The 27815-nt window shown below is 40.1% G+C and overlaps 1 protein-coding gene across 1 annotated transcript in view; it reads left to right on the forward strand.

Moving 5' to 3' along the window:
- Positions 1-27815, forward strand: part of LOC140187282 (lysosomal alpha-glucosidase-like) — a 62923-nt gene that overhangs the window by 15801 nt on the left and 19307 nt on the right. The window contains exons 3-9 of the mRNA XM_072242434.1: positions 3395-3540; positions 7933-8098; positions 10994-11090; positions 12052-12171; positions 23340-23458; positions 25897-26028; positions 27395-27505. Of these exons, the coding sequence (XP_072098535.1) occupies positions 3395-3540; positions 7933-8098; positions 10994-11090; positions 12052-12171; positions 23340-23458; positions 25897-26028; positions 27395-27505 (891 nt within the window). The remainder of the gene's footprint in view (positions 1-3394; positions 3541-7932; positions 8099-10993; positions 11091-12051; positions 12172-23339; positions 23459-25896; positions 26029-27394; positions 27506-27815) is intronic.

The following is a 27815-nucleotide window of genomic DNA, read 5'->3' on the forward strand; positions in this document are numbered from 1 at the left end:
TATTTCAGTTATCACAGTTACATTCCATTAAAACTCAGAAACTGGTATTTAAGCACGATGGTAAAGAAATAAACTTGAATATGTTCTTCAACATATCTGAAATTATTTAATTTTATTATTGTATTAACCCTTTGATTTGTTGTAGTTTTCATTCATTATGGTGTCATATGCATGTCCCTCGATACTGAATTTTCTGCCTTTATCATAAAATTCTGTTATTAGATTTTAAAATGACATCAATAGGTGGCTGCAATGATGTCAGTAATTTAATTTTGACAGTTGCTTTTTTATTTTGTTCTTTAGCGTGTAAGATGGCTCCCACAAAAGAGGATTCAAACCATATTTCAAATCGGTCCTTCTTGCTGCTGTGTGCAGCCATGCCAGGAAACTGGTATGAATCCCTGCCCCCACTGTTTATGTGCAGTGCCCTGCCCTGCCAGGAACTACTATAGATCACTGCCCTCCACTGGTGCTCCCGCAACAATGAATTGTCCCTGATAGAGTATGAAGAGGTTGGGGTCAGAAGGATGCTGCCTAGCTGTAAGACGTAGGGCTCTGGTTCATTGACTGGCAGCGGGAGCTCCACACATTTATTGATTCTCCCTCATAGCCTTCTTTTGCATTTGATGGGAAATGATGTTACCTTTTTTGGAAAGTCTGAAACTAGTTCACAGTCGGTAGCAGGAGTGGGCTAAAATTCAAATTCCCTGCCATTTTATTATTCTTTCTTCTTTAATTTCTTCTTTCTCAATCAGCTGTCGGATAGCTTGTATATTTGTGAATGTCTAGCAATTAAATACACCTAAAGTAACATAAATTTTTTTATGTTACTATCACAGCTATTCCTCTGCATGGCAATGTAATGAATTATTGATCCCTGACAAAGTCTAACTCGCTACAGGTTCAACTGACTGAAGTTCAGAACAAAAGTGCAGAATGGTTTTGCTGGAGCTGTAATGGCTGATTTCTCATTTGGAAATTGCTATAATTTTATAATCTTCCTCTTGTTATGCTCCTTTCCATTAAAACTGCCTCAGTTTTGTTCACGTCTTGTATGTGATGCACACTGGGATACTTTTCAATTCTAATGTTGATTGGGTTTATTTTAAATTGAACCCAGTCTGTAATTAACCTTGAGTGCAGTTACTTCAGTTAGACCATAATTAGGAATTATAGTATGTATACAGTGCTATTAAAAAATATTCAAGTATTCACCCCCCCCCCAGAAGTTTTTATGTGTAATTGTTTTACAACGTTGAATCACAGTTGATTTAATTTGGCTTTTTATGACACTGATCAACAGAAAAAGTCTCTGTCTTGTCAAAGTGAAAACAATCTCTACAAACTGATCTAAATTAATTACAAATATAAAACACAATATAAGTGATTGCATAAGTATTCATCCCCTTCAAGTCAGTATTTAACAGATGTACCTTTGGCAGCATTTACGGCCTTGAATCTTTGTGTGTAGGGCTCCATCAGCTTCGCACATTTGGACACTGCAATTTTTCCCCATTTTTTTTTTCTAAAACTGCTCAGGCTTTGTCAGATTGCATGGGGATTGTGAGTGAACAGCCCTTTTCAAGTCCAGCCACAAATTCTCAATTGGATTGAGGTCTGCACTCCGACTTTCCATCCAAGACATTAACTTTGTTGTTTTTAAGCCATTCCTGTGTAGCTTTGGCTTTATGCTTGGGAAAATGACTCGCGGGAAAACAAACCTTCTCCAAAGTTGCAGTTTTCTTGTAGATTGCATCAGGTTTTCCTCCAGATTTCCTTGTATTTTGCTGCATTCATTTTACCCTCTACATTCACAAGTTTTCCAGGGTCTGCTGCAGTGAAACATCCCCACAGCATAATGCAGCCACCACCATACTAGGGATGATGGTGTTTTTGATGTGCGGTGTTTAGCTGGTTGGCTTATGCCAAACCAAACATAGTGTTTAGTCTGATGGCCAAAAAGCTCAGTTTTGGTTTTATCAGACCATAGAACCTTCTTCCAGCTGACTTCAGTGTCCCCCATATGCCTCTGGCAAACTCCAGCCAAGATTTCATGTGACTTTGTTTTTGTTAGTCAGTTTCAAAAAAATCCAGATTAAATCCACTGTGATTCAATGTTGTGAAGCAATAAAACATGAAATCTTCCAAAGGGGGGGGTGACTACTTTTACAGGCATTTTACATCTACGATGCACGTACACCTTGTATGAAATCAGAGAGTAAAATGGTTTGAATAATCGGCAGCTTTTTTTTCATAAAGGGTTAATGTAAACCACTAAAGACCATTTACAATTTTTAAAAATCTCATTCCAAAATAATGTCAACATGCTGTATTGTTTTTCTTCTTTGTAACAAAATATATTGATCCTGATGCTTTCTGCAGGCATTTTCCATCCTTTTACAGGAATATAAATGATTAGAAGGAAAATAATGTTGGCTATTATTATCTTTTAAGTACTTGTGTTCTGATTAGAAATTTATGACCATACTTGTGATTAAAAGCATGGTGAGACTTGCTTTATGTAGGTCATTTTGACTAGTTTGATTTCTTTCAGAACAATCAGCAGGACATTAGTGCACAATTCTTAGCCATCTTATCTCCGGCACTGTGATGCCATTCAGGGACAAATGTTTGAAAATAAGCAGCATATTCCAAAGCTGAGCATGCGAGAGTTAACACTGAGACACAATTATGCAAGCCAACGGCTGATTGGTGCAAGTTTCTCATAATTGTGGATCACCAAGCTGTGATATATAAGGAAGTCCCATCTAGCCTCAGTTGATGGTGATGAGTGGACAGGTTTCTACAACTTTGGGTGTATGAGAATGCCTGGGTTTAGTCTTGAGTGTTAATCTCCTCTTCCTTTAAATATCTGCACGTTTCTTGGTCCCCTGCCTTAGTTTAGAAAGCATTTCTTTAAATTTTGGTATTAGCTAAAGCTATTTGGTATGTTGATAAACGCTGATGGTTCAGCATCTGGTTCAGGTGCTGATTCACTTATTTTCTCTAATACACCAGGCTCGGATTTCTGCCCTTCCGCTAAACCCACTGAGTTCACTGGAAAATTTATTTTACTTGTGTACTGTATAACATCAAAATAAAAAAATGAATTAAAAGTTTTGGAATATTAATTTGGAAACATCCAGTAGCAGCACAAAAAATCCAGAGCATGCCAGATTAACCGTAACAACAAAATTGAATTTCTGTGATCATATACATTGCTGTTTCTAAATCTGAATTAATATTTGTATATTAATTTATATATTTGAAGTTCAAGAAATCAGGTAAAGATATGGTTGTCAATAAAATTACCAACAAAACTGAATATTTAACTTTATTGTTTATAAGTTATATGTAGAAGTGATTTTTTTTCTTGCTCTTTGATTTTTTTTAGCTGAAGGACCTTGAGAAAAAGAGGTATGAAGTTCCCATTGATGTACCTGTTGTTACTGAAAAAGCTTCAACTCAGCTCTATACTGTTAAGTTTTCCTCCAGACCTTTTGGCATTATTGTACAGCGGAAATCAAATGGCCGTGTGCTGTAAGTAATTAGACAATATATCCTTCTACGATCTTCTTAACTTGCAGAATTTATACTTCAGAAGTACTGTATGTTAGCACATGTGAAAACAAAGGCCTATACAGTAATCACTCTCCTGGGCAAGTGCTGTTACCCTATGTTAAAGTTTGTAGCTAAAAGCATTGGTAAAACTGTTCACAATAATTGAGTCCTGCATTGTAGCTTTGAGTCCTCCGTCACATTAATGATTGTAAGTGAGCTAATATGTGAGAGTTTTCCCTACTGTCAGCTCATGAATAGTTTGGCTAGCACTGTGAGTGAACTTTGGCATCGCCAGCAGGATGTAGTTGTGGAGTGTTGATGTGTGCTCCGTATCTAGCTGTTTCTTCATATCACTGGGCAATAATTCATGTCATGAGACTGTTGCTCAGCATCTTCAGAGGGCAGAAGTAAGAGGTGAACTATCTTTCTATATTCGTTTTTATGACAATTCCAAAGTTCCATGTCTTTTAACTTTTAAAAAACAAAATTGGGAGGAGCTGAGTTGAAATTTCAAAAGTTGCTTTGGTGGGATGTGACAAGTGTTTGGTTTTATAGGCAGATCTTTCAAGGACGCTACAAATGTTCTCAGTGTTTATTTAACTTGGTAATTTTTGTATTTGCATAGTTTGTCTTCCTTCGCATTGTTTGCTTGTCAGTCTTTGTGTGTAATCTTTCATTGATTCTCTTGTATTTCTTTGTTCTATGATGAATACCTGGAAGAAAATGAATCCCAGGATAGAATATGGTGACATATACATACTTTGATAATAAATTTACTTGGAACTTTGAAATCTACAGTATCAAAGAAAGGAGTCTCATAGATTCATACAGCTTGGAAACAGCCCTTTGACTCGCCGTCCATACTGACCATCAAGACCTATTTATACTAATCCTACGCTAATTCCATTTTTATTCACAGCACTCCCAGCTTCCAACTACTAGATTCTGCCACTCACCTACATGCCTGCTGTACATTCTAGAGTAAATTCACAGAGACTGATTAACTTACCAATCCACACATCTTTGGAATGTGGAGGAAACTGGAGTACCTGGAGGAAATAAGGAGAGTGCGCAGACTCCCACTGATTAAACCCGAGTTCAGATACGAACCTGAGAGAGGCAGCGTCTCTATAAACAGTACCTCTTTGCTGCCTGACTCCTGATAGCAAAGGCACTGCGTGCAGCTGCATCTGAAGTGGAATAATAGCAATAACAGTCTGAGACCAGAGTCATGTCAACAGCTATGAGAATTAAGAGTGTGCTCATTCAAAAATAATGTAGATATGAGCATCCAGATAGACATCTTGTAGGACGTTGTGGTCCTCTTATAATAATATATTTGGTCCTCAAAAGTATAAAACTAAATTTAACGGGGAGTCTGGCACATTGACTAGGATTCATATTAATTGTAAAGAAGCTTGGTTTATGCTGTGCATTGCAAGTGAACTTCCCTATTCTGCAATAATTAGACAACATTAACAATATTAAAATGAAAATATTTCATTAAAAATAAGGTTTTAAAATGGAATACTTTTTAAAGACGGGCTTTTTCAAAGGCAAGTGCAACAACCTCCTATAACGAGACCTCACAAATTTACAGAGCATCTTGGTGATGCTTCTCCTGAAATAAAGTGTTTTATTTTTCTCCTCTCTGAAAGAAGGATACATGTGCCTAAGAAAGCAACAAAGGTTCACAATTAACAATTTGATATGGAGGCACTGGCCTCTGATCTGTTTTGGTCCTTCTTGAAAGAGTGGTACACTTGGCTCAGAGAGGTGACAAAAGATTCAGTGGACAAATGGAAACCAAGAGGTTGTCCTCTGGGTATTTCTGAGGGGTCAGAAAATGAGAAACAATCTCAGTGAAGGAAATAACTTTGCTAGGGAAAGTTAATTAAAGTAAAACAAGAACAGAAATTCTGGAAATACTCAGTAGGTCAGGTCACATCTGTGGAATGAGAAACATAATGTTTCAGGCTGGGTACTCAGAAAAGGTCAGAACTGAAGTGGTGATGGAAATGGAAGCTTGTTAAGCTGCAGAGTGGGTGAATGAGGGGAATGTGTGTGATGAGTAACATCAGGGTGACTGGGACAATAAGTTGTAAACAAGGTTATTTGGTAATTGAATGGGAGCAGAGAGGGAGAACCTTGACAAAAGAATGTGGAAGTTGTAAAATGTAGAGTTGGACTACAAGCTAAACAAGCCAGTTTATTTTTAATTATTAGCTTCAGTTTTAATGTTTTTGCCAGAGTCAGTTAAAACAAAATTAGTGTCAACTTTGTTGGGATTTCTGAGGACAGGGCCTCTGTACTATACTGTTCATTCCCACACAGACTGCCTGGGCAGCCTGGATCTCCTGACAAAAAGCCCCAAGCAGGTCTGATCTTGTCTATCTGAACTTCTTTCTTCCTACTTGACTATTCTTTCACCTCTTGTTCAGTCTCTTCCCACTTATATCTGTATCACCTCTGAGGTCATCTGCAGTTCTGACTATTTCCAATTCTTTGGTCCCAACAGACTCATCTTCATTGTGAATATGTAATCCCTTTACACTTCCATCCTGCATCAAGATGATCTGAGGGCTGTCCTCTTCTCCTTGAGCAGAGGCCTAACCAGTTCTTCTCCACGACACACCCATTCACCTGCCTAAGTTTGTTCTTAGATTGAACAACTTCTCCTTCAGCTCCACTCAGTTTTTCCAGAGCAAAGCTGTAGCTATGGACTGTGGTCCAAGGCATGCCTGTCCCTTTTTTGTGGAACAATCTTCGTTTCAGTCCTCTCAGGGCCCACTTCTCACTCTTTATTTTGTTATGCTGATGACTGCATTGATCTGCCTTGTGTATTCAACTGTTTGATAAGACCATAAGATACATCCACTCTATCAAGCCGTTCACCATTCATTCTTCTGAATTCTAGTGAATACAGGTCCAGAGTCATCCAACGCTCTTCATATGACAAGCCATTCAATCCTGGAGTCATTTTTGTGAACCTCCTTTGAACCCTTTCCAGTTTCAGCACATCCTTTCTAAGATAAGGGGCCCAAACCTGCTCACAATACTCCAAATGAGGCCTCACCAGTGCTTTATAAAGTTTCAACATTGTATCCGTGCTTTTATATTCTAGTCTTCTTGAAATGAATGCTAACATTTGCTTTCCTCACCGCAGACTCAACCTGCAAATTAACCTTTAGGGAATCCTGCACAAGGGCTCCAAAGTTGTTTTGTGTCTCAGTTTTTTGTATTTTCTCTCATTAGAAAATGGTCAACGCTTTCATTTCTTCTACCAAGGTGCATGACCATACACTTCCCGACACTGTAATTCATCTTCCATTTCTTTACCCAATCTAATATGTCTTAGTCCTTCTGTAGCCTCTCTACTTCCTCAAAACTAACTGCTCTTCCACCTATCTTCATATCATCTGCAAACTTTGCAACAAAGCCATCTATTCCATCATCCAAATCATTGACATATAACGTAAAAAGAATCTGTCCCAATACAGGCACCTGTGGAACACCACTAGTCACCAGCAGCCAATCAGAAAAGGCTCCCTTTATTCCCACTCTTTGCCTCCTGCCAATCAGCCCCTGCTTTATCCATGCTCGAATCTATCCTGTAATACCATGGGCTCGTAGCTTGTTAAGCAGCCTCATGTGTTGCACCTTGTCAAAGGCCTTCTGAAAATCCAAGTACACAACATCAACCAATTCTCCTTTATCTATCCTGCTTGTTACTTCTTCATAGAATTCCAACAGATTTGTCAGACAAGATTTTCCTTTGAGGAAACCATGTTGGCTATGGCCTAGTTATCATGTACCTCCAATTACTCTTAATAATCAATTTCAACATCTTCCTAACCACTGTCAGACTAACTGGCCTATAGTTTCCTTTCTTCTACCTCTCTCCTTTCTTGAAGAGTGGAGTGATATTTCCAATTTTCCAGAATGGCCAAAGAAATGGCAGCTGGAAAACAGTGTCAGAAAGTGTACGGTCATGTAGAACTGCAGCTGTTTTAGAAGGCAGCTCATTGCTAGCTTTACATTTAGAATGGGCAATACATGATGGGTTTGCCAGTGATGCCTTCATCACATCAAATGAATTTTAAAAAGACTAGGAAGGAAGATAAGTCGGCTCCTGATATAGAGCTTCATAATTGCATGGAACAATGAACAAAAAGGCCTGAAGCAATAACAAATCTATTAAACAACCACAGAAATGGACCCTTAATCCCATCTACACCAGTCTCATTTGCCTGCATTTGAACTATTTCCTCCTTTACTTAAACACAGGATCTTGTACTTTTAATGGCTCTTCTAATAATTTTTAGTGGTATAATGTACTATTATGTCCTATTATTTTTTTTCTCTCTCTAGGCTGAATACGACAGTGGGGCCATTAATTTTTGCTGACCAATTTCTGCAGATCTCTACCTCCCTGGCCTCACGACATATTTCAGGGCTGGGTGAGCACGTGACAAATCTAATCCTGAATGTCGATTGGAATCAATTAACTCTCTGGAATCGGGATCAAATACCTCATGTAAGTACTTTTTGCTTCTGGTTAAGGAGAACAATAGCCAGAGGTAGCCAGTTCTCACTGTGACGAAGCATCAGAAGGTAAGTTCCAGTTTTTTCAGTAAAGAAATTGAAGAGTAAATGCTGAAGATCCTGAAGCTATTGGGAAAAGGAAATGGAAGAGATCTTAAATAGGTTTTTTGCGTCTGTATTTACTAAGGAAACTGGCATGAAGTCTATGGAATTAAGGGAAACAAGTAGTGAGATCATGGAAACTGTACAGATCGAAAAGGAGGAGGTCCTTGCTATCTTGAGGAAAATTAAAGTGGATAAATCCCCGGGACCTGACAGGGTGTTCCCTCGGACCTTGAAGGAGACTAGTGTTGAAATTGCAGGGGCCCTGGTAGAAATATTTAAAATGTCGCTGTCTACGGGTGAAGTGCCGGAGGATTGGAGAGTGGCTCATGTTGTTCCGTTGTTTAAAAAAGGATCAAAAAGTAATCCGGGAAATTATAGGCCGGTGAGTTTAACGTCAGTAGTAGGTAAGTTATTGCAGGGAGTACTAAGAGACAGAATCTACAAGCATTTGGACTTATTAGGGAGAGTCAACATGGCTTTGTGCATGGTAGGTCATGTTTGACCAATCTATTGGAGTTTTTCGAGGAGGTTACCAGGAAAGTGGATGAAGGGAAGGCAGTGGATATTGTCTACATGGACTTCAGTAAGGCCTTTGACAAGGTCCTGCATGGGAGGTTAGTTAGGAAAATTCAGTGGCTAGGTATACATGGAGAGGTGGTAAATTGGATTAGACATTGGCTCAATGGAAGAAGCCAAAGAGTGGTAGTAGAGCATTGCTTCTCCAAGTGGAGGCCTGTGACTAGTGGTGTGCCACAGGGATCAGTGGTGTGCCACAGGGATCAGTGCTGGGTCCATTGTTATTTGTCATCTATATCAATGATCTGGATGATAATGTGGTAAATTGGATCAGCAAATTTGCTGATGATACAAAGATTGGAGGTGTAGTAGACAGTGAGGAAGGTTTTCAGAGCCTGCAGAGGGACTTGGACCAGCTGGAAAAATGGGCTGAAAAATGGCAGATGGAGTTTAATACAGACAAGTGTGAGGTATTGCATGTTGGAAGGACAAACCAAGGTAGAACATACAGGGTTAATGGTAAGGCACTGAGGAGTGCAGTGGAACAGAGGTATCTGGGAATACAGATACAAAATTCCCTAAAAGTGGTGTCACAAGTAGATAGGGTCGTAAAGAGAGCTTTTGGTACATTGGCCTTTATTAATCGAAGTATTGAGTATAAGAACTGGAATGTTATGATGAGGTTGTATAAGGCATTGGTGAGGCCAAATCTGGAGTATTGTGTTCAGTTTTGGTCACCAAATTACAGGAAGGATATTAATAAGGTTGAAAGAGTGCAGAGAAGGTTTACAGGGATGTTGCCAGGACTTGAGAAACTCAGTTACAGAGTAAGGTTGAATAGGTTAGGACTTTATTCCCTGGAGTGTAGAAGAATGAGGGGAGATTTGATAGAGGCATATAAAATTATGATGGGTATTGATAGAGTGAATGCAAGCAGGCTTTTTCCACTGAGGCAAGGGGAGAAAAAAAACCAGAGGACATGGGTTAAGGGTGAGGGGGGAAAAGTTTAAAGGGAACATTAGGGGGGGCTTCTTCACATTGAGAGTGGTGGGAGTATGGAATGAGCTGCCAGACGAGGTGGTAAATGTGGGTTCTTTTTTAACATTTAAGAATAAATTGGGCAGATACATGGATGGGAGGTGTATGGAGGGATATGGTCCGTGTGCAGGTCAGTGGGACTAGGCAGAAAATGGTTCGGCACAGCCAAGAAGGGCCAAAAGGCCTGTTTCTGTGCTGTAGTTTCTGTGGTTCTATGGATTGTGCATGCACATGTTTGGTGCAAGGCTCTCAATTGTGTTCTTGCTATGTAAACCTAGATTTAAAGTGTTTTTTTTCTGCTCTCTAAAGCTGAATTGCTGTGAAAACTGATCATGTTTGGCCTTGAATTGAGTTTCAGTCCCCTATCGTAATAAAGGGTGTTAATATCTCATGTGCCGAAGTTCACCTTGATTTTACCTCTTCCAGATAGATACTTAAACTTTATAGCTGCACAATAATAAAACTCCACCTGATTTATAAAAGTATGAGGGGCAGAGAGTAGATAGAGTTTTGAGGTGGCAGAGATAGATACAATCAGAGCTGTTAACGGGCATTTGAACAGGTACATGTGAAGAAAAGGGATACAGGCTTAATGCAGGCAAATAGATGAGCATCACAGTTGTCATGGGCAAGTAGGCCAAAAGAACCTGTTACAGTACTGTACTGTTTGCTGATGGTATGAATCATTTTCATTGCTTTTTTGCTATTTTCTAGAACTCACACTCTTCATCCTGTTCTTTCTGGCCTCCGTTAGCTTCCATTTTCCCCAAATAATTGATGCCCGGAAAGAGGCTTTTAAAAATGCCTCAATACAATATTTTATCTAAGATCCAGTCAAGGAATTATTGCCTTGGCCTGCACTGAGCGGGATTCTTGCTGATTTTATTCCCAAAGGAACTAATCAAAGTGAAGTCGTATAAATGTTCTCACTTCGGATCGCTAGTCATCCTGCAGGAACGTACAGTACATGTGTGAATGTCAGGTGATGAAAGGAGCATCTAACAAATAAAATGTGTCTTCTAGACTAACTTGCAAGCTTGCAAACAGATCCTGGTGCCCACGGAACAGCCTATTTTCATGCAGTTAGAAGGCATGAGGAGAAAAATTTGTAAACAGGAACTTTCAAAGTTCATTTCATGATAAATCTGCGCATTCTCAGAAGATGTATTATGAATTCAGATGAGAACTTTTTCTGTGAGCTGTCACCAACACTGTCATGTTTTTGCAGCCTAATGCCAACTTGTATGGCTCGCACCCTTTTTATTTGGTAATGGAAGAGGATGGGTCAGCTCATGGAGTTTTCCTTTTAAACAGTAATGCCCAAGGTAAGAAATTTACTTGCTTGAATATATAAATTGAAGTTCATTTTTAGGTCTGATAGAGACACAAAAGACTGCAAATGTTGGAATCTGGAGCAAATATCTGGACCTGATGTGAAATATTAACCATTCCTTTGTAGATGCTACTTGACCTGCTGAGTTCCTTCAGCAGTTTGTTCCTTTTATAATCAGATAGCCTTATTTAATATGAAACCATCGTTATAGCTGAACAGCAATGCAGTAACACTTTTGTCTTGCTAGTATTTTGTTTTTTATCTTTCACTCTTCCTTGTGGGCAATTTATTTTGCAATAATGCTGTATATGCAAACTGAATATGAATTTTGTAAAGTAGAAATGTGAACTATTACAACATATTCAAAGCTGACTCTCTTCCTGATATTTTTTTTTTCTTTTTTGGCATAGTAAAGTTTTGCATTGCCTCTTCTTTGAACAGCTGATATCAGCATTCTTGAAGGTTTATGTTCATAGAATCCAACGGTACAATATAAGACTATTCGGCCCATTATCATTCTGCTAATGCTCTGAAAGAACATCCTAATGAATGCTACCACAGCTGTTTATATGTTATTTATTCTAATTTATTTGTCTAATTCCTTTTAGAAAGTTCCTACTGATTCTGTTTATAACTTATTATCCCATTTTACCTGGAAAATTTGTTCCGTATTCTACCATGTATTTGAGGACTTTGAATATCTGGTTCAAATCTTAGCTGATCTTTTCTCTCCAAGGAAACCAACCACAGTCTTGGTGGCTTTCTCAATATAGCTGAAAACCTTCATTTATGGGAATACTTTCATAAATCTCTTGTTATCCTTTACAAGTCCTTGTGAAGTTTATTTTTCCATGCATCACTAATTACAAATAATTCTATTGAAGTTTCCCCTTGGGGTCATAATTATTAAGTGAATGCTATACCTGAGAATTGCACAATTTTATTTTATTCAGATGTTTTACTTCAGCCATCTCCTGCTCTAACCTGGAGAACCATTGGAGGAATCTTTGATTTTTATGTGTTCTTGGGTCCAAATCCAAAAACAGTGATCAGGCAATATATGGATGTTATAGGTAAGAGTTATTAAGTGAATGCCATAATGTATGCAGAATATTTAAAATAAATTCACAGATGAGTAATCTTTAATCTTCTGGTTGTTATGCATTAATGTTAATATTATTTAAAATTAAAATAGAAAGATGGACAATGGCCTGTGATTGTGTATATTGCTCCCTTCTATTTTATTTTATTCAATTCAAGAAGACAAAATAAAATTAGGATTTTTGAAGGAAAGAATTTATTAAGTTACAAAAGAAATATTGATGATTCCAAATGGTTTACTTTGCAATTCACAAAGACCAGAATTTTTTTTTTTTTCCCAACCAACATCTTCCTCTTTATCATGCGGGCCTCCAGCTGAACAATTCAAATTAATAAAATCCATGTTGCAGTGGATTCCACACCCCCCCCCCCCCCATTTAGTACTATATGTGAAATTTCTTCTCTGACTTCTAGATGCAATATGTCTATATGGAGCTAGATTCAGACAGGCAAGAACAGCTCAATATACGTCCTACCTGCACTTTCAATAAGGTATCTCGGTCTTAGTAGTGTGAACATAGAAATAGAAGCAGGAGTCGGCCATTTGGCTTCTCATGTCTGCTCTGCCAATCGGAATATGATCTTTTACCTCAGCACCACTTTCCTAGACTAACTTGATATCCCTTGATTCTCACTGCATCTTAAAAAAAAAATCTATCAATCTGTTTTTAATGTACTCAGTGACTGAACCTCTGCAGCTCTCTTGGGAACTGAATTTGAAAAATTAATCACCTGTTTGGGTGAAGAAACCTTCCCATCTTAGTCCTGTGCGGCCAATCCCTTGTTTAGCAAATGTGACCTCTGGTTAACAGCTGGCCATAGGAAGGATTAACTCTCTTGAATCCTTTCAGAATGCTGTTCATTTCAGTGAGTTCAATTGTCATCTTCCAAGTTCATGAGAACACAGGCTTAGCCTGCTTAATGCCTCCACGTACAATAATCCTGCTAACCCAGCTATCAATATGGCAGGCATTCACTATATACACTGTATCACAAGTATTTTCTTCTCGAGGTGGAAGAGCAAAGCCTGTGCACTGTGTTGCAGATATCTAGTCTTGCTTAATCTTAAGGCCACTGTACCTCCTGTGGGGAATCAGGCTGGTGTTTCACCCCGAACGGAATGCTTCTGGTTGCACCTCTTTAAACTCCCCTCACAATTCATTTTCCATTTTCTTAATATTAAGATAAGATTGGCTTTATTTGTCACATTTACAATGAAACACCAAAGTACACAGTGAAAGGTGTTGCTTGCATTGACAAAGGATTGCTAGGGGGCAACCTGCAAGTGTTGCCATGTTTTCAATACCAGCCTATCATGATCATGACTTACTAACCTTAACCCGTATATCTTTGGAATGTGGCAGGAAACTGGAGCGCTCAGCGGAGACTCACGCAGTCAAGGGTAAAGTGTACGAACTCCTTACAAAGAGCAACAGGAATTGAACTCCAATCTTACAGCTGGGCCTTTAAAAGTGTTACTCTAACCACTACACTATGATGCCACCCCTATCAAGTGCAAAAATTAAATAACCTGGAATATTTAGTTCTCAACCTTAGTTATTTTGCAACAGCTTTTCTGTAATAGCCACTAATCAAAACCACAGAACACACATAAAAGTTGCTGGTGAGCGCAGCAGGCCAGGCAGCATCTCTAGGATCAGCACTGGACTTCAAGGCAGATGATCCTGAGTTCAAACCCAGCCAGGTCCCAACCTGGGCAGTAGCAATATTTTACTTTACCGCTTCCTACAGATGCTGCCTGGCCTGCTGCGTTCACCAGCAACTTTTATGTGTGTTGCTTGAAATTCCAGCTTCTGCAGATTTCCTCGTGTTTGCGAATCAAAATCAGAATCAGGTTTAATATTGGGGGGAGTCACAGCGACCAGGAAAGGCGGGAGAAGGGGACTGCAGTAGTGATATGGGATTCCATAGTCAGAGGAGTAGACACGAGATTCTGTGGATATGATAGAGAAACCTACATGGAATGTTGCCTCCCGGGTGTCAGGGTCAGGGATGTCTTGGATTAGGTCCACGATATTCTAAAGTGGGGAGGGAGAGCAGCCAGAAGTCTTGGTTACATATTGGTACCAAACATGGGAGAAAAAGTGAGGAGGTCCTGAAGAGAGAACTTGGGGAGCTAGGTAGAAGGCTGAAAAGCAGGAACTCCAGGTGAGCAATCTCTGGATTGATGCCCGTGCTATGTGGCAGTAAGGGTAAGAATAGGATTATTTGGGAGATAAATACGTGGCTGGGAAACTGGTGCAGGGGCAGGGTTTCAGATTTCTTGGGAAGGTATGACCTGCACAAAAGGGACAGGTTGTACCTGAACCCAAAGGGGCACCGATGTCTTAGTGGGCAGAGCTATTGCGGTGGGTTTAGCAGGGGAGTGGAACCGAAGTGATAGGGCTATTGGTTTACAATCAGAGGCAGGCAGGGGACTATCAGGAAGGACAGGCAGATGGTAGGGCAAAATTGCAGTCAGTGGGATGAGATGCAGTGTAAAAGGGACAAAATTGAAAAGGGTGACAGAAACAGGACAGAAGGTGTTATATTTGAAGGCACATGGTATATGGAATAAAGTAGCTGATCTTTTAGCACAGTTAGAGATTGGTAGGTATGACATTGTTGGCATCACTCTAGTCATGGCTGAAAGATTACAGTTGGGAGCTTAACATCCAAGGATACCCACTGTATCAAAAAGACAGCAGTGGGGTAATGTGGCTCTGTTGCTAAAAAATTACATCAAATCCTTCGAAAGAGGTGATATAGGATAGGAAGATGTAGAATCCTTGTGGGTACAGCTAAGAAAATGCAAGGATAAAAAGACTCATTATGGGACAAGCCTCCAAGCTGCAGCCAGGATGTGGGCTACAAATTACAATGGGTTATAGAAAAAGCATGTCAAAAGGACAATGTTATGATAGACATGGGGGATTTCAATATATGGGTAAATTAGGAAAATCAGGTTAATACTGGGTCCCAAGAGAGAATTTGTCGAGTGCTTTCAAGGTGGCTTTTTAGAGCAGCTTGTGGTTGAGCCCACAAGGGGATCAGCAATTCTGGATTGGGCTTGTGTTATGTACCAAATTTAATTAGGGAGCTTAAGGTAAAGGAACCCTTAGGAAGCAGTGACCAATTCACCCTGCAGTTTGTGAGGTAGAAGCTAAAGTCAGATGTATCAGTATTTCAGTGGAGTAAAGGGAATTACAGAGGCATGAAAGAGGAGCTGGTCAAAGTTGATTGGAAGGGGACACTAGCAGGGATGACAGCAGAACAGCAATGGCTGGAGTTTCTGGGAGCAATTTCAAAGGTACAGGATAGATACATCCCAAGGAAGAAATAGTATTCTAAAGGCAGCATGATGCAAGCACAGCTGACGAGAAGTCAAAGCCAACATAAATGCAAAAGAGAGGGCTTATAATAGAGCAAAAATAAGTGAGCATTTAGAGTATTGGGGAAACTTTTAAAAACCAACAGAAGGCAACAAAAAGCAAGAGGGGGAAAAAAAGATGAAATATGAAGGTAAGCTAGACAACAATATCAAAGAAGATACCAAAAGTTTTTTTCGAGATATATAAAGAATAAAAGAGAGGCAACAGTAGTTATTAGGCTGCTGGAAAATGACGCTGGAGAGGTAGTAATGAAGGACAAGGAACTTGCAGACAAATGGAATAATAATTTTGCATCAGTCTTCACTGTAGAAGACACTGGCAGTATGCTGGAAGTTTGAGAGTGTCGGGGGGAAGAAGTGAGTGTAGTTCTTATTACTAGGGAAAAAGCTGCTTGGGAAGCTGAAAGGTCTTGAGGTAGGTAAGTCACGTGGACCAAGTGGACTACACCCCAGGGTTCTGAAAGAGGTAGCTGAAGAGATTGTGGAGGCATTAGTAATGATCTTTCAAGAATCACTAGATTCTAGAATGGTTTCAGAGGACCCGAAGGGGACCAATATCCTGGAGGAGAAGTTTAATAGAGCTGTTAAGGAGGGTTTAAACTAATTTGGCAGGGGGATGGGAACCGGAATGATAGAGCGGAGGAAGGGGAAAAGAGAAATAAATCTAAGATTATGAGCAGTAAAGATGTCAGGAAAGACAGGCAGGTGATGGGGCAAATTTGTAGCCTTTGGGATGAGTTGCAGTGCAATAAAGTTGCAGCGAAACCAAAGCGAAAAGTACCAAATACTGGTCTTAAGGTGTTATACTTAAATGCACACAGCATAAGGAATAAGGTGGATGATCTTGTCATACAGCTACAGATTGGCAGGTATGATATTGTGGCCATCACTGAGACGTGGCTAAAGGATGCATGTCTCTGGGAGCTGAACATCCAAGGATACACGGTGTGTCGGAAGGATAGGAAGGTAGGCAGAGGGGGAGGCGTGGCTTTATTGGTAAGAAATGATATTAAATCATTAGAAAGAGGTGATATAGGATCAGAAGGTGCAGAATCTTTATGGGTTGAGCTAAGAAATCGCAGGGGTAGAAGGACCCTGATGGCAGTTATTTATAGGCCTCCAAACAGCTGCAGTGATGTGGACTACAAATTACAACAGGAAATAGAAAAGGCTTGTCGAAGGGCAGTGTTATGATAATTGTGGGGGATTTTAACATGCGAGTGGATTGGGAAAATCAGGTCAGCACTGGATCTCAAGAGAGAGAATTTGTAGAATGTCTGCGAGATGGCTTTTTAGAATAGCTTGTTGTTGAGCCCACTAGGGGATCGGCTGTACTGGATTGGGTATTGTGTAATGAACCGGAGGTGATTAGAGAGATTGAGGTGAAGGAACCCTTAGGAGGCAGTGATCATAACACGATTGAGTTCACTGTGAAATTTGAAAAAGAGAAGCTGAAATCTGATGTGTTGGTATTTCAGTGGAGTAAAAGAAATTACAGTGGCATGAGAGAGGAACTGGCCAAAGTTGACTGGAAAGGGACACTGGCGGGAAGGACGGCAGAGCAGCAGTGGCTGGAGTTTATGCGAGAAGTGAGGAAGGTGCAAGACAGGTATATTCCAAAAAAGAAGAAATTTTCAAATGGAAAAAGGGTGCAACCATGGTTGACAAGAGAAGTCAAAGCCAAAGTTAAAGCAAAGGAGAGGGCATACAAGGAAGCAAAAATTAGTGGGAAGACAGAGGATTGGGAAGTTTTTAAAAGCTTACAAAAGGAAACTAAGAAGGTCATTAAGAGGGAAAAGATTAACTATGAAAGGAAGCTAGCAAATAATGTCGAAGAGGATACTAAAAGCTTTTTCAAGAATGTAAAGAATAAAAGACAGGTGAGGGTAGATATAGGACGATAGGAAATGATGCTGGAGAAAGTGTAATGGGAGATAAGGAGATAGCGGAGGAACTGAACGAGTATTTTGCATCAGCCTTCACTGAGGAAGACATCAGCAGTATACCGGACACTCAAGGGTGGCAGGGAAGAGAAGTGTGCACAGTCATAATTACGACAGAGAAAGTACTCAGGAAGCTGAATAGTCTAAAGGTAGATAAATCTCCTGGACCAGATGGAATGCACCCTCATGTTCTGAAGGAAGTAGCTGTGGAGGCATTAGCGATGATCTTTCAAAAGTCGATGGGTTCTGGCATGGTTCCGGAGGACTGGAAGATTGCAAATGTCACTCCGCTATTTAAGAAGGGGGCAAGGAAGCAAAAAGGAAATTATAGACCTGTTAGCTTGAAATCGGTGGTTGGGAAGTTGTTGGAGTCGATTGTCAAGGATGAGGTTACAGAGTACCTGGAGGCATATGACAAGATAGGCAGAACTGAGCATGGATTCCTTAAAGGAAAATCCTCCCTGACAAACCTATTACAATTTTTTGAGGAAATTACAAGTAGGCTAGACAAGGGAGATGCAGTGGATGTTGTATATTTGGATTTTCAGAAGGCCTTTGACAGGGTGCCACACATGAGGCTACTTAACAAGATAAGAGCCCATGGAATTACGGGAAAGTTACATACGTGGATAGAGCGTTGGCTGATTGGTAGGAAACAGAGTGGGAATAAAGGGATCCTATTCTGGTTGGCTGCCAGTTACCAGTGGTGTTCCACAGGGGTCCGTGTTGGGGCTGCTTCTTTTTACATTGTACATCAACGATTTGGATTATGGAATAGATGGCTTTGTGGCTAAGTTTGCTGACAATAAGAAGATAGGTGGAGGGGCCGGTAGTTCTGAGGAAACAGAGAGTCTGCAGAGAGACTTGGATAGATTGGAAGAATGGGCAAAGAAGTGGCAAATGAAATACAATGTTAGAAAGTGTATGGTTATGCACTTTGGCAGAAGAAATAAATGGGCAGACTATTATTTAAATGGGGAGAGAATTCAAAGTTCTGAGATGCAATGGGACTTGGGAGTCCTCGTACAGGATACCCTTAAGGTTAACCTCCAGGTTGAGTCGGTGGTGAAGAAGGCGAATGCAATGTTGGCATTCATTTCTAGAGGAATAGAGTATAGGAGCAGGGATGTGTTGTTGAGGCTCTATAAGGCGCTGGTGAGACCTCAGCTTGGAGTACTGTGGGCTGTTTTGGTCTCCTTATTTAAGAAAGGATGTGCTGATGTTGGAGAGGGTACAGAGAAGATTCACTGGAATGATTCCGGGAATGAGAGAGCTAACATACGAGGAACGTTTGTCCGCTCTTGGACTGTATTCCTTGGAGTTTAGAAGAATGAGGGGAGACCTCATAGAAACATTTCGAATATTGAAAGGCATGGACAGAGTGGATGTGGCAAAGTTGTTTCCCATGATGGGGGAGTCTAGTACGAGAGGGCATGACTTAAGGATTGAAGGGCATCCATTCAGAACAGAGATGTGAAGAAATTTTTTTAGCCAGAGGGTGGTGAATCTATGGAATTTGTTGCCACGGGCAGCAGTGGAGGCCAAGTCATTGGGTGTATTTAAGGCAGAGATTGATAGGTATCTGAGTAGCCGGGGCATCAAAGGGTACGGTGAGAAGGCGGGGTAGTGGGACTAAATGGGAGAATGGATCAGCTCATGATAAAATGGCGGAGCAGACTCGATGGGCTGAATGGCCGACTTCTGCTCCTTTGTCTTATGGTCTTATGGACCAGAAAATCGTAAATGTCTCTCCATTCTTCAGGAAGGGAGGGAGGCAGAAGAAAGAAAACTATAGGCCAGTTAATCTGAACTCAGTGGTTGGGAAGCTGTTGGAGTCAATTGTTAAGGATGTTGTTTCTGGGTACATGGAGGCACATGATAAAATAGGCTGTAGTCAGCATGGTTTCCTTAAAGGAACATCTTGCCAAACAAATCTGTTGGAATTCCTTGAAGAAATATTAAGCAGGATAGACAAAGGAGAATCAGAGCGTGTTATGTATTTGAATTTTCAGAAAGCCTTTGGCACTGTGCCATACGTAAGGCTGCTGAACAAGAAAAGAGTATTACAGGAAAGATACTAGCATGGATAGAGCACTGGCAGGTGGGAAAGAGTGGCTGCCAGTTTCTAGTGGCGTTCCGCAGGGGTCAATGTTGGGACTGCTTTTTACATTGTATGTCATTGATATGGATGATGGAATTGATCACTTTGTGGCCAAGATTGCGGACGATATGAAGATAGGTGGAAGGCCAGGTGGTGTTGATGAAGCAGGGAGGCTGCAGAAGGATTTGGACAGATCAGGAGAATGGACAAGTAAGTGGCAAATGGAATGCCGTGTCGGGAGGTGTATGGTCATGCACTTAGGTCAAAGGATTAAAAGCATAGACTATTTTCTAAATGGAGACAGAAATTAAAAATCCAAGGTGCAACAAAGGGACCTGGCAGTCCTCGTGCAGGATTCCCTAAAGGTAAATTTGCAGGATGAGTCGGAGGGGAGGAACGCAAATGCAATGTTAGCATTCATTTGGAGAGGACTAGAATATAAAAGCAAAGATGTAATGCTGAGGCCTCACAGAGTTTTGTGAGCAGTTCTGGGCCTCTTATATAAGAAAGAATAGAGTTATAGAAATGTACAGCACAGAAGCAGGTCCTTTGACACATCCAGTCTATGTTGAACCATTTGAGATGCCAACTCCCATCAAGCTACACTGAGACCATAGCCCTCCATACCCTTACCATCCATGTACCCTTCCAAACTTCTCTTAAAACGTTGAAATTGAGCCCCCATGCACCATTTGTGCTGGCAGCTCATTCTCATGACCTTCTGACCGAAGAAGTTTCCCCTCATGGTTCCCCTTAACTTCTCACCTTTCTCCCTTGACCCGTGACCTCTGGTTGTAGTCCCACCCGTCCTCAGTAAAATAAGCCTGCTTGCACTTACCCTATCTATACCCCTCATAATTTTGTATAGCTCCGTCAAATCTCCTTCCAGTTTTCTACGTTCCAAGGAATAAATTCCTATCCTATTCAATCTTTCCTTATAACTTAGTCATCCAGACCTGGCAACATCCTTGTAAATTTTGTCTGTACTCTTTCAACCTTATTTGCATCTTTCTTGTAGGTAGGTGACCAAGACTGCACACAATATTCCAAATTAGGCCTCACCAATGTCATGTACAACTCCAACATAACATCTCAACTCCTCTATTCAGTACTTTGATTTTTAAAGGCCAGTGTGCCAAAAGCTTTCTTTACAACCCTATCTACCTTTGCTGCCACTTTCAATGAATTATGGACCTGCATTCCCAGATCCCTTTGTTCTACCATACTCCTCAGTGCCCCACCGTTCACTGTAAATACCACCTCCTCTGTAATCTGTATAGGATCCATGAAGTTGATGCTACTTTGCCTCAATTCTATTGACTCTGTCTGTCTCCTGAGTAAATACAGATACAAGACATTTATTTAAGATCGGCCCCATCTCTTTTGGCTTCACACATGGATTATCATTCTGATCTTCCAGAGGACCAATTTTGTCCCTTGCAATCCTTTTGCTCTTAACACATCTGTAGAATCCCTTAGGATTCTCCTTCACCTTGTCTGCTAGGGCAATCTCCCGCCTTCCTTGAACCTTCCTGATTACTTCTTAAGTGTTCTTTTGCATCTTTTATACTCCATAAGCACCTCATTTGTTCCTACCTGCCTATACCTGCTATACACCTCCACTTTTTTCTTAATGAGGACCTTAATATCTCTTGAAAACCAAGGTTCCCTACACCTGTTACAGGCACATAGAAGCTTTGTACACTCAAAATGTCACTTTTGAAGGCCTCCTACTTACCAAATACGCTCAAGGGAATCTCAGTGACACCTATCAAACATTGAAAGGCCGAGATAGAGTGGATGTGGAGAAGATGTTTCCTGCACTGGAGGAGTCTAGGACCGGAGAGAACAGCCTCAGAACAGAGGGACGTCCATTTAGAACAGGGATGAGGAGCAATTTCTGTAGCAAGAAGGTGGTGAATCTGCGGAATTTGTTGCCACAGGCAGCTATGGAGACCAGGTCATTGGGTGTATTTAACTTGGAGGTTGATAGGTTCTTGATTAGTCAGGGTGTGAAAGATTATTGGGAGAAGGCAGGAGAATGGGGTTGAGAGGGAACTGGATCACCCATGATGAAAGGGCGGAGCAGACTCGATGGACCAAATGGTCTAATTCTGCTCCTGTATCTTATGGTCTTTATGATTACTGGCATATATTGGGAAATTTGTTTTGCGACAGCGGTCTATTGCAATACGTAATAATAAAAACCATAAATTACAATAAGAAGTATATTTTTTTTTAATTAATTAAGTAGTGCAAAAAGAGAAGGAAATAAAATACTGAGGTAGTGTTTATGAGTTCATTTTCCATTCAGAAATCTGACGGCTAAGGGAAGAAGCTGTTCCTGAAACTTTCAGTGTGTGTTTTCAGGCTTTCGTATCTCCTCTTGTTGGCAGCCACAAGACGAGGGCATGTCATGGGTGATGGGGGTCCTTAATGATGAATGCCACCTTTTTGAGGTTTCGCCTTTTGTAGGTATCTTGGATGCTGGTGGCTGGTGCCCATGATGAAGCTGTAAAACTTTCTGCAGCTCTTTCCAATCATGTGCATTGGCCCCTCCACACCAGATGGTGATGCAACCAGTTGGAATGCTCTTCATTGTATATCTATAGAAATATGTGAGTGTATTTGGTGACATACCAAATCTCCTCAAACTCTAAATAAAGTATAGCCACTGCTGTACCTTCTTTGTAATTGCATCAATATGTTGGACCCAGGATAGATGCTCAGAGATATTGATACCCAGAAACTTGAAACTGCTCACCCTTTTTACTTCTGATCCCCTGATGAGGACTGGTGTGTGTTCCCTCGACATCCCTTTCCTGAAGCCCACAATCATTAAAGCATATCCATTCATTTATATTCATGACATTAAATTCACTTTTGTTGCTGCTGATATATGAATTCTATTTTGTCTTTGTACCATTTCCCTGTCCTGATTCTATTTCAATGATTCTGTTATTTTTATATAAGTTATTCTCTCCTGACATACTCTGATAATCATTCCCCATTTTGCCTCCCTAAACGATGATTGTGCCTTTTCTCTTAAACTTTATAAGTTTTACTTTGCCACTACCCTCTTTTGCACTACTTAGTTTAAAGCCTCAATAATAATTCTAGTTACTCTTCGCAAGGATTCTGGTCTCGGCCCAGTTCAAGTGAAGCCCAGCCCCAATGGAACAACTTCCTCTTTGCCCATTACCCGTGCCAGTGCACTACGAATTGTCACTTTGACACTTTTCAAACTTTACTGAACATCTGCGTTATTATGAGAGATCTCGATAAGGTGATTCTTCATCTGATTGAATAGAATTAAGGGAATAATGAAAGTATAAAAAGGTGTTTATCAGCCAGCAGATTCATTTCAATTGCCGAGAGTGGCTAAACTGGAGATTCTCATCACCTTTGTCGTATACCTGGATGAGAACTTGATGTACTTCAGACTATAAATCTGAATACTGAGTAAAGCCCCCATGGAGACGAATGCCTAAGGGACCTACTTCCATGTTTATGATTCAATGAAACATCATTTTGCCCATATCTTATGTGGAACTTTTCCAACATTACATCAGTGACTACACTTCAAGGAAAACACTCATTAGCTATGAAGACGTTATGAGAGGTGCTATACAAATTAAAATCATTTTCTTTTTATCAAAATATTATCTTAAGTTTTCCTATAATTTTATATATGTAACTGCATAGGTTACCCAATAATGCCTCCATACTGGAGTCTGGGATTCCATCTGTGTCGGTTTGGTTATGAGAGCACGAATGTCACTCGACAGGTTGTGGAGAATATGACCAGAGCCAACATGCCTCAGGTGATTTTTGTGTAATTTTTCAAAGTAAAGCATTCTCTTAAACCATATAACTGCTGCGCAATCCAAACAAGTTTGTTCTTTATTTTATTGTAAAAGATTTAAATAAATGAATATTTTCATCCTTGTATCACGATGTGAAACCAAGGATGTGGAGGGAGTGAATGCTCAGGGTGGTGGACAGGTTACCAATTAACTGAGCGGCTTTGTCCTGGAAGTAATTGGAGTTGCACTCATTCAGGCAAATAGCTTGCATGTCTTCGTTATCCTGACATGCCTTATAAATTTGGTGATTCACAGGACATTGAAAATGGGAATCTGCAGCAGAATAAAGTCAGTATTGCTTTCAGGCAACTGGAAGATTGTTTTAAAAGTTGGAACAATTTTTAAATGTAGCTTGCATTTCTGTTTGATTTATTGCCGAGATGAAGAATAGTAACTTGCACTTTTAAAAAGAATGCATTTGATAAATTGTATCTAGTTTTCAAAATCCGAAAACACAGTCATAAAAATGTAGTGTGCAGCCACCTGTTTGAATATGTAGAACTATTCCAACAACTGAGCTTGCATCTATGTGGGACAATTTAAAAAGTTGGAGCAGATGAGGCATTACTCCCCGTAAGTACCAACACCATTTATTGGGATACGCTGCATTAAGAACTTGGTGGTAATCCACTTTTGTAGAGTATTATGATATTTACTGTGTGAGATTTTCTTGCTATTTGCAGCTCATTAAGTAAGAGTTTTCAATGATGAAAGAGCAATTATTTTCCTTGTAGGAGAATAGTTGGATGTCTTTGAGGTTATGCATGCTTCAAGATAATACGCCTGACTATGACTAATTGGATGTGCACTGGATTGGGGGACTTGAGTTATGGGGAGAGATGTGATAGCTGGACTTGTTCATCCTAGAGTTACAAAGGCTGAGGAAAAGCCTAATAATGATCTATAACATTATAAGACCCATGATAGGGTCGGTAGTCAGAATTTTATTTTTCCCATGGTATGGGTAACAAAAACACAAAGGCATAAAGTGAGAGCAAGGAACTTTAAAGGGGTTTTGTATGGGAAGTTATTTTAGACCTAGACTTTGATACCTGGAACCAGAAGAAGTGGGAGAATTAGGTACAATGGCCAGGGATAGAAGATTACAGACTCATGAAGGCAAGTAGGATCAGAATGGATGAGAGAAATGGTCAGCATTAGAAACACTGGGTCAAAGAAACGCCACAGTGCTACACAATTTGATTCCCTCATACATTCAGCCTGGTGAATGAGCAGTCACTTCAAGTTTTCTCACCCTGCCCCAAATGTTCATATTTGCAAACTAAGGAAATTCCTGGTTGGTCAAACCTTCTTGGTTCCCTGTGCTTTCATTCTTGTCAACAGGGTTGCATTGCTATAGAATCGGTTAATCAAAGAACATATCAGAATAAATGCTCTTTTTATGTGGAATATTTTCAGCCTGTTTGGACTTCTTAGTAATTCAAGTTGGTAACTTTTAAGCAGCATATACCAACTGCTGGAGGAACTCGCAGGTCAGACAGCATCTATGGAGAGGATGAACAGTCGAAGTTTTAGGCCAGGACTCTTCATCAGGACTGGAAAGGAAGGGGGTAGAAACCAGAATGCAAAAGTGGGGGGGGGGGGGGGTGAGGACAAGCTGATGGGTGATAAGTAAGGCCAGGTAAGGGGGAAGGTGCGCAAGAAGCTGGGAAGGGAGGGGTGGAAGAGATAAAGGGTTGAAGAAGAAGGAATCTAATAGGAAAGGGCAATGGACTGTGGAAGAATGGGATACAAGAAGGGAAACCAGAGGCAGATGATGGGCAGGTAAATAGAAGAGAAAGGGTAACCAGAATGGAGAATGGAAAAAGAAACGGGGGGGAGTGCGGAGATATTACCAGAAGTTAGAGAAATCAATGTTCATACCATCAAGTTGGAGGCTACCCAGATGAGGCATTGCTCCTCCAACTTGATTTGACCATATCATGGCAGTGGAGGAGGCTGTGGACAGATGTGTCAGAATGGGAATGGGAAGTCAAATTGAAATGTGCAACCACCGGGAGATTTTGCTTTTTTGCGGCAGACAAAGGGAAGATGCTTAAAGATGTTTTTGAACAGATGGTGGGTTGATATACAGTATTCATTAGTTTTTTTTGAGTAGAGGCAAAAAAGTTAAATCGGCAGAATTAACAGTACAAAATTGCTTTCAGTTTGCCATGCATATAAATTGTGGGCAACAGTTTGCAAAGATTGTTCTTAGAGGTACGCTTTTGAAATTGTATTCAATAATGTGTCTTTATTCTGGATTGCGAGAATGCGTGGTATAACCCTACAAGCAGGGAAATGAGCTCAAAGGATAAGAATATCTCTCACCTCTACATTATTGATTATTAACAGGAAACAAAACTATTCCTTTCTTCTTGATTTTTTTCATTCAGGATGTACAGTGGAATGATATAGACTACATGGATTGGAGGAAAGACTTCACTTATGACTTAGAATACTATGGTGACTATCCGGAGATGGTGGATGAATTTCACAAAAAAGGCTTAAAATATGTCATGATTTTGGTAAGAAGAAAAATGCACAAATTATCCACTAATTAAAAATACCATTGATTTGATTCTCAAATGTTTAAAAGGTAAAGCAGCCATATACATTATCTCCCTGGGCTATAGTATGTATGTTTATTTCTTGTCATTTCCTGCGCTAACAGGCCTTGTATTCTGACTGTCTCCATTTTGCAAGATGGTGGATGCTGGGAGAAAGCAGATGTTGGGATGAGGCATTGGTTGATGTTCAGTGAGATATTGATTCGGAGCAGTTTTTCCATTGTAGGGGGTTCTGAAATGAAACCTCCCAATACGAAATCTCAGCTTTCTTTTGAGTTTGGAGGGTGGGGGAAAGGACAATTTATCATCCTTGGTGAATAAAATTAATGAGAAGAAAATGGATTTTTGTTAATACAGTATGTGATTCATTATTACGTGTCCAAAACTTCATTACTGCTTTCAAGAGGATGTAGCTCATTCACGCCATCATGTGACTGGTAAGTGCCACTGCAGCATTCAAGTCACCTAGCACAGAAAGCAATCTTCTGGAGGAAGTCAGCAGGTCGAGCAGCAACTTGACGAGGAAGGAGTTGTCGACATCTTGAGTCATCGGGATGTTGAGTTTCAATCCGAAATAGAGACAATTCCTTTCTCTCCCACATATACTGAGTTCCTCCAGCAGAATGTTGCTCCAGATTCCAGCACCTGCAGTTTCGATTTGTATCATCTAAAAAAAAACTTTAACTGCATCATGGCTCTGGCCAGTCTGCCACAGTTGTTTGCAACATAGACTGTTCAGAAAATTCCCTTAGCGTGACTCTAATGTTTTTGCAATATTGAAATGCTTTTCTGTTAATAACACCATTCATAAACGTCACAATGAAATATGTGGTTCATTCTTCCTGCAATATGAAAGAGAAGAGGACAATTTTAAGCTTCTCATTTCTCGAGTAATTTTTGAGCTGTTTCAGGTAAATGTTAAAAATCAAACTCGTGATTTAAAAAAAAGTGCCAGTTGCAGATCTCTTTAAAATTGCAGAAATGTCTGACTTTTCAGAACCTAATTCATTATGTGGTTGTGATGAAATACTTTTTTCCTCTTGGAAAGTCCACCTGAAGATGATATCTCTTGGTAGAGTACGATATGGGGATACCAGATGTGTCTCCATACATTACAGTGAACCAAGACAGTCCAGGATAGAACTATTTTTAGCCAAATTACAGACTGTGTTGCCTTTGTCTCATAATCTCATTTGACTTCTTCATATGCCAAAAATGTACCTTGTTTTTCCACCCTATCGTGATTACCTATGTATTTGCAGTAATTCTCATATTCCTTTTTCCTGAAGTTCTTTAAACAGTGTTTATTTTCTTTCTGCTATAGGATCCAGGAATCAGCAGTTCACAGGGAGCTGGGGAATACAAGCCATTTGATGATGGCATAAAGAGAGGTGTCTTTATAAAAAATGAAACTGATGACCTATTAATAGGCGAGGTCAGTGCCGCATTAAGAAGTTTGCCTGGTCTTTTTAATTACACTTTTCCATTTGCATTTCACGGAGTGTTCAGTAACATTGACAGCATTACTGAACCCAACTGTCTTTCACACGAAGGAATGAAAAATCTGAGAAATATCACAAACTGTTCTCAAAATATCAGTTGTAGGCTTACAAGTAAGGCGTTAAATGCCTCTCTGAATAACATCTTGATCCAAAATTATGCCATCCCTTTTAAAAGTCTACTAATTGGTATCATTATGAATTCTGTCCCAGTGTCCAAATACATCTGTCAATCCATTGACTTTT

Source organism: Mobula birostris, chromosome 24 (assembly GCF_030028105.1).
Source record: "Mobula birostris isolate sMobBir1 chromosome 24, sMobBir1.hap1, whole genome shotgun sequence".
Lineage (NCBI taxonomy): Eukaryota > Metazoa > Chordata > Chondrichthyes > Myliobatiformes > Myliobatidae > Mobula > Mobula birostris.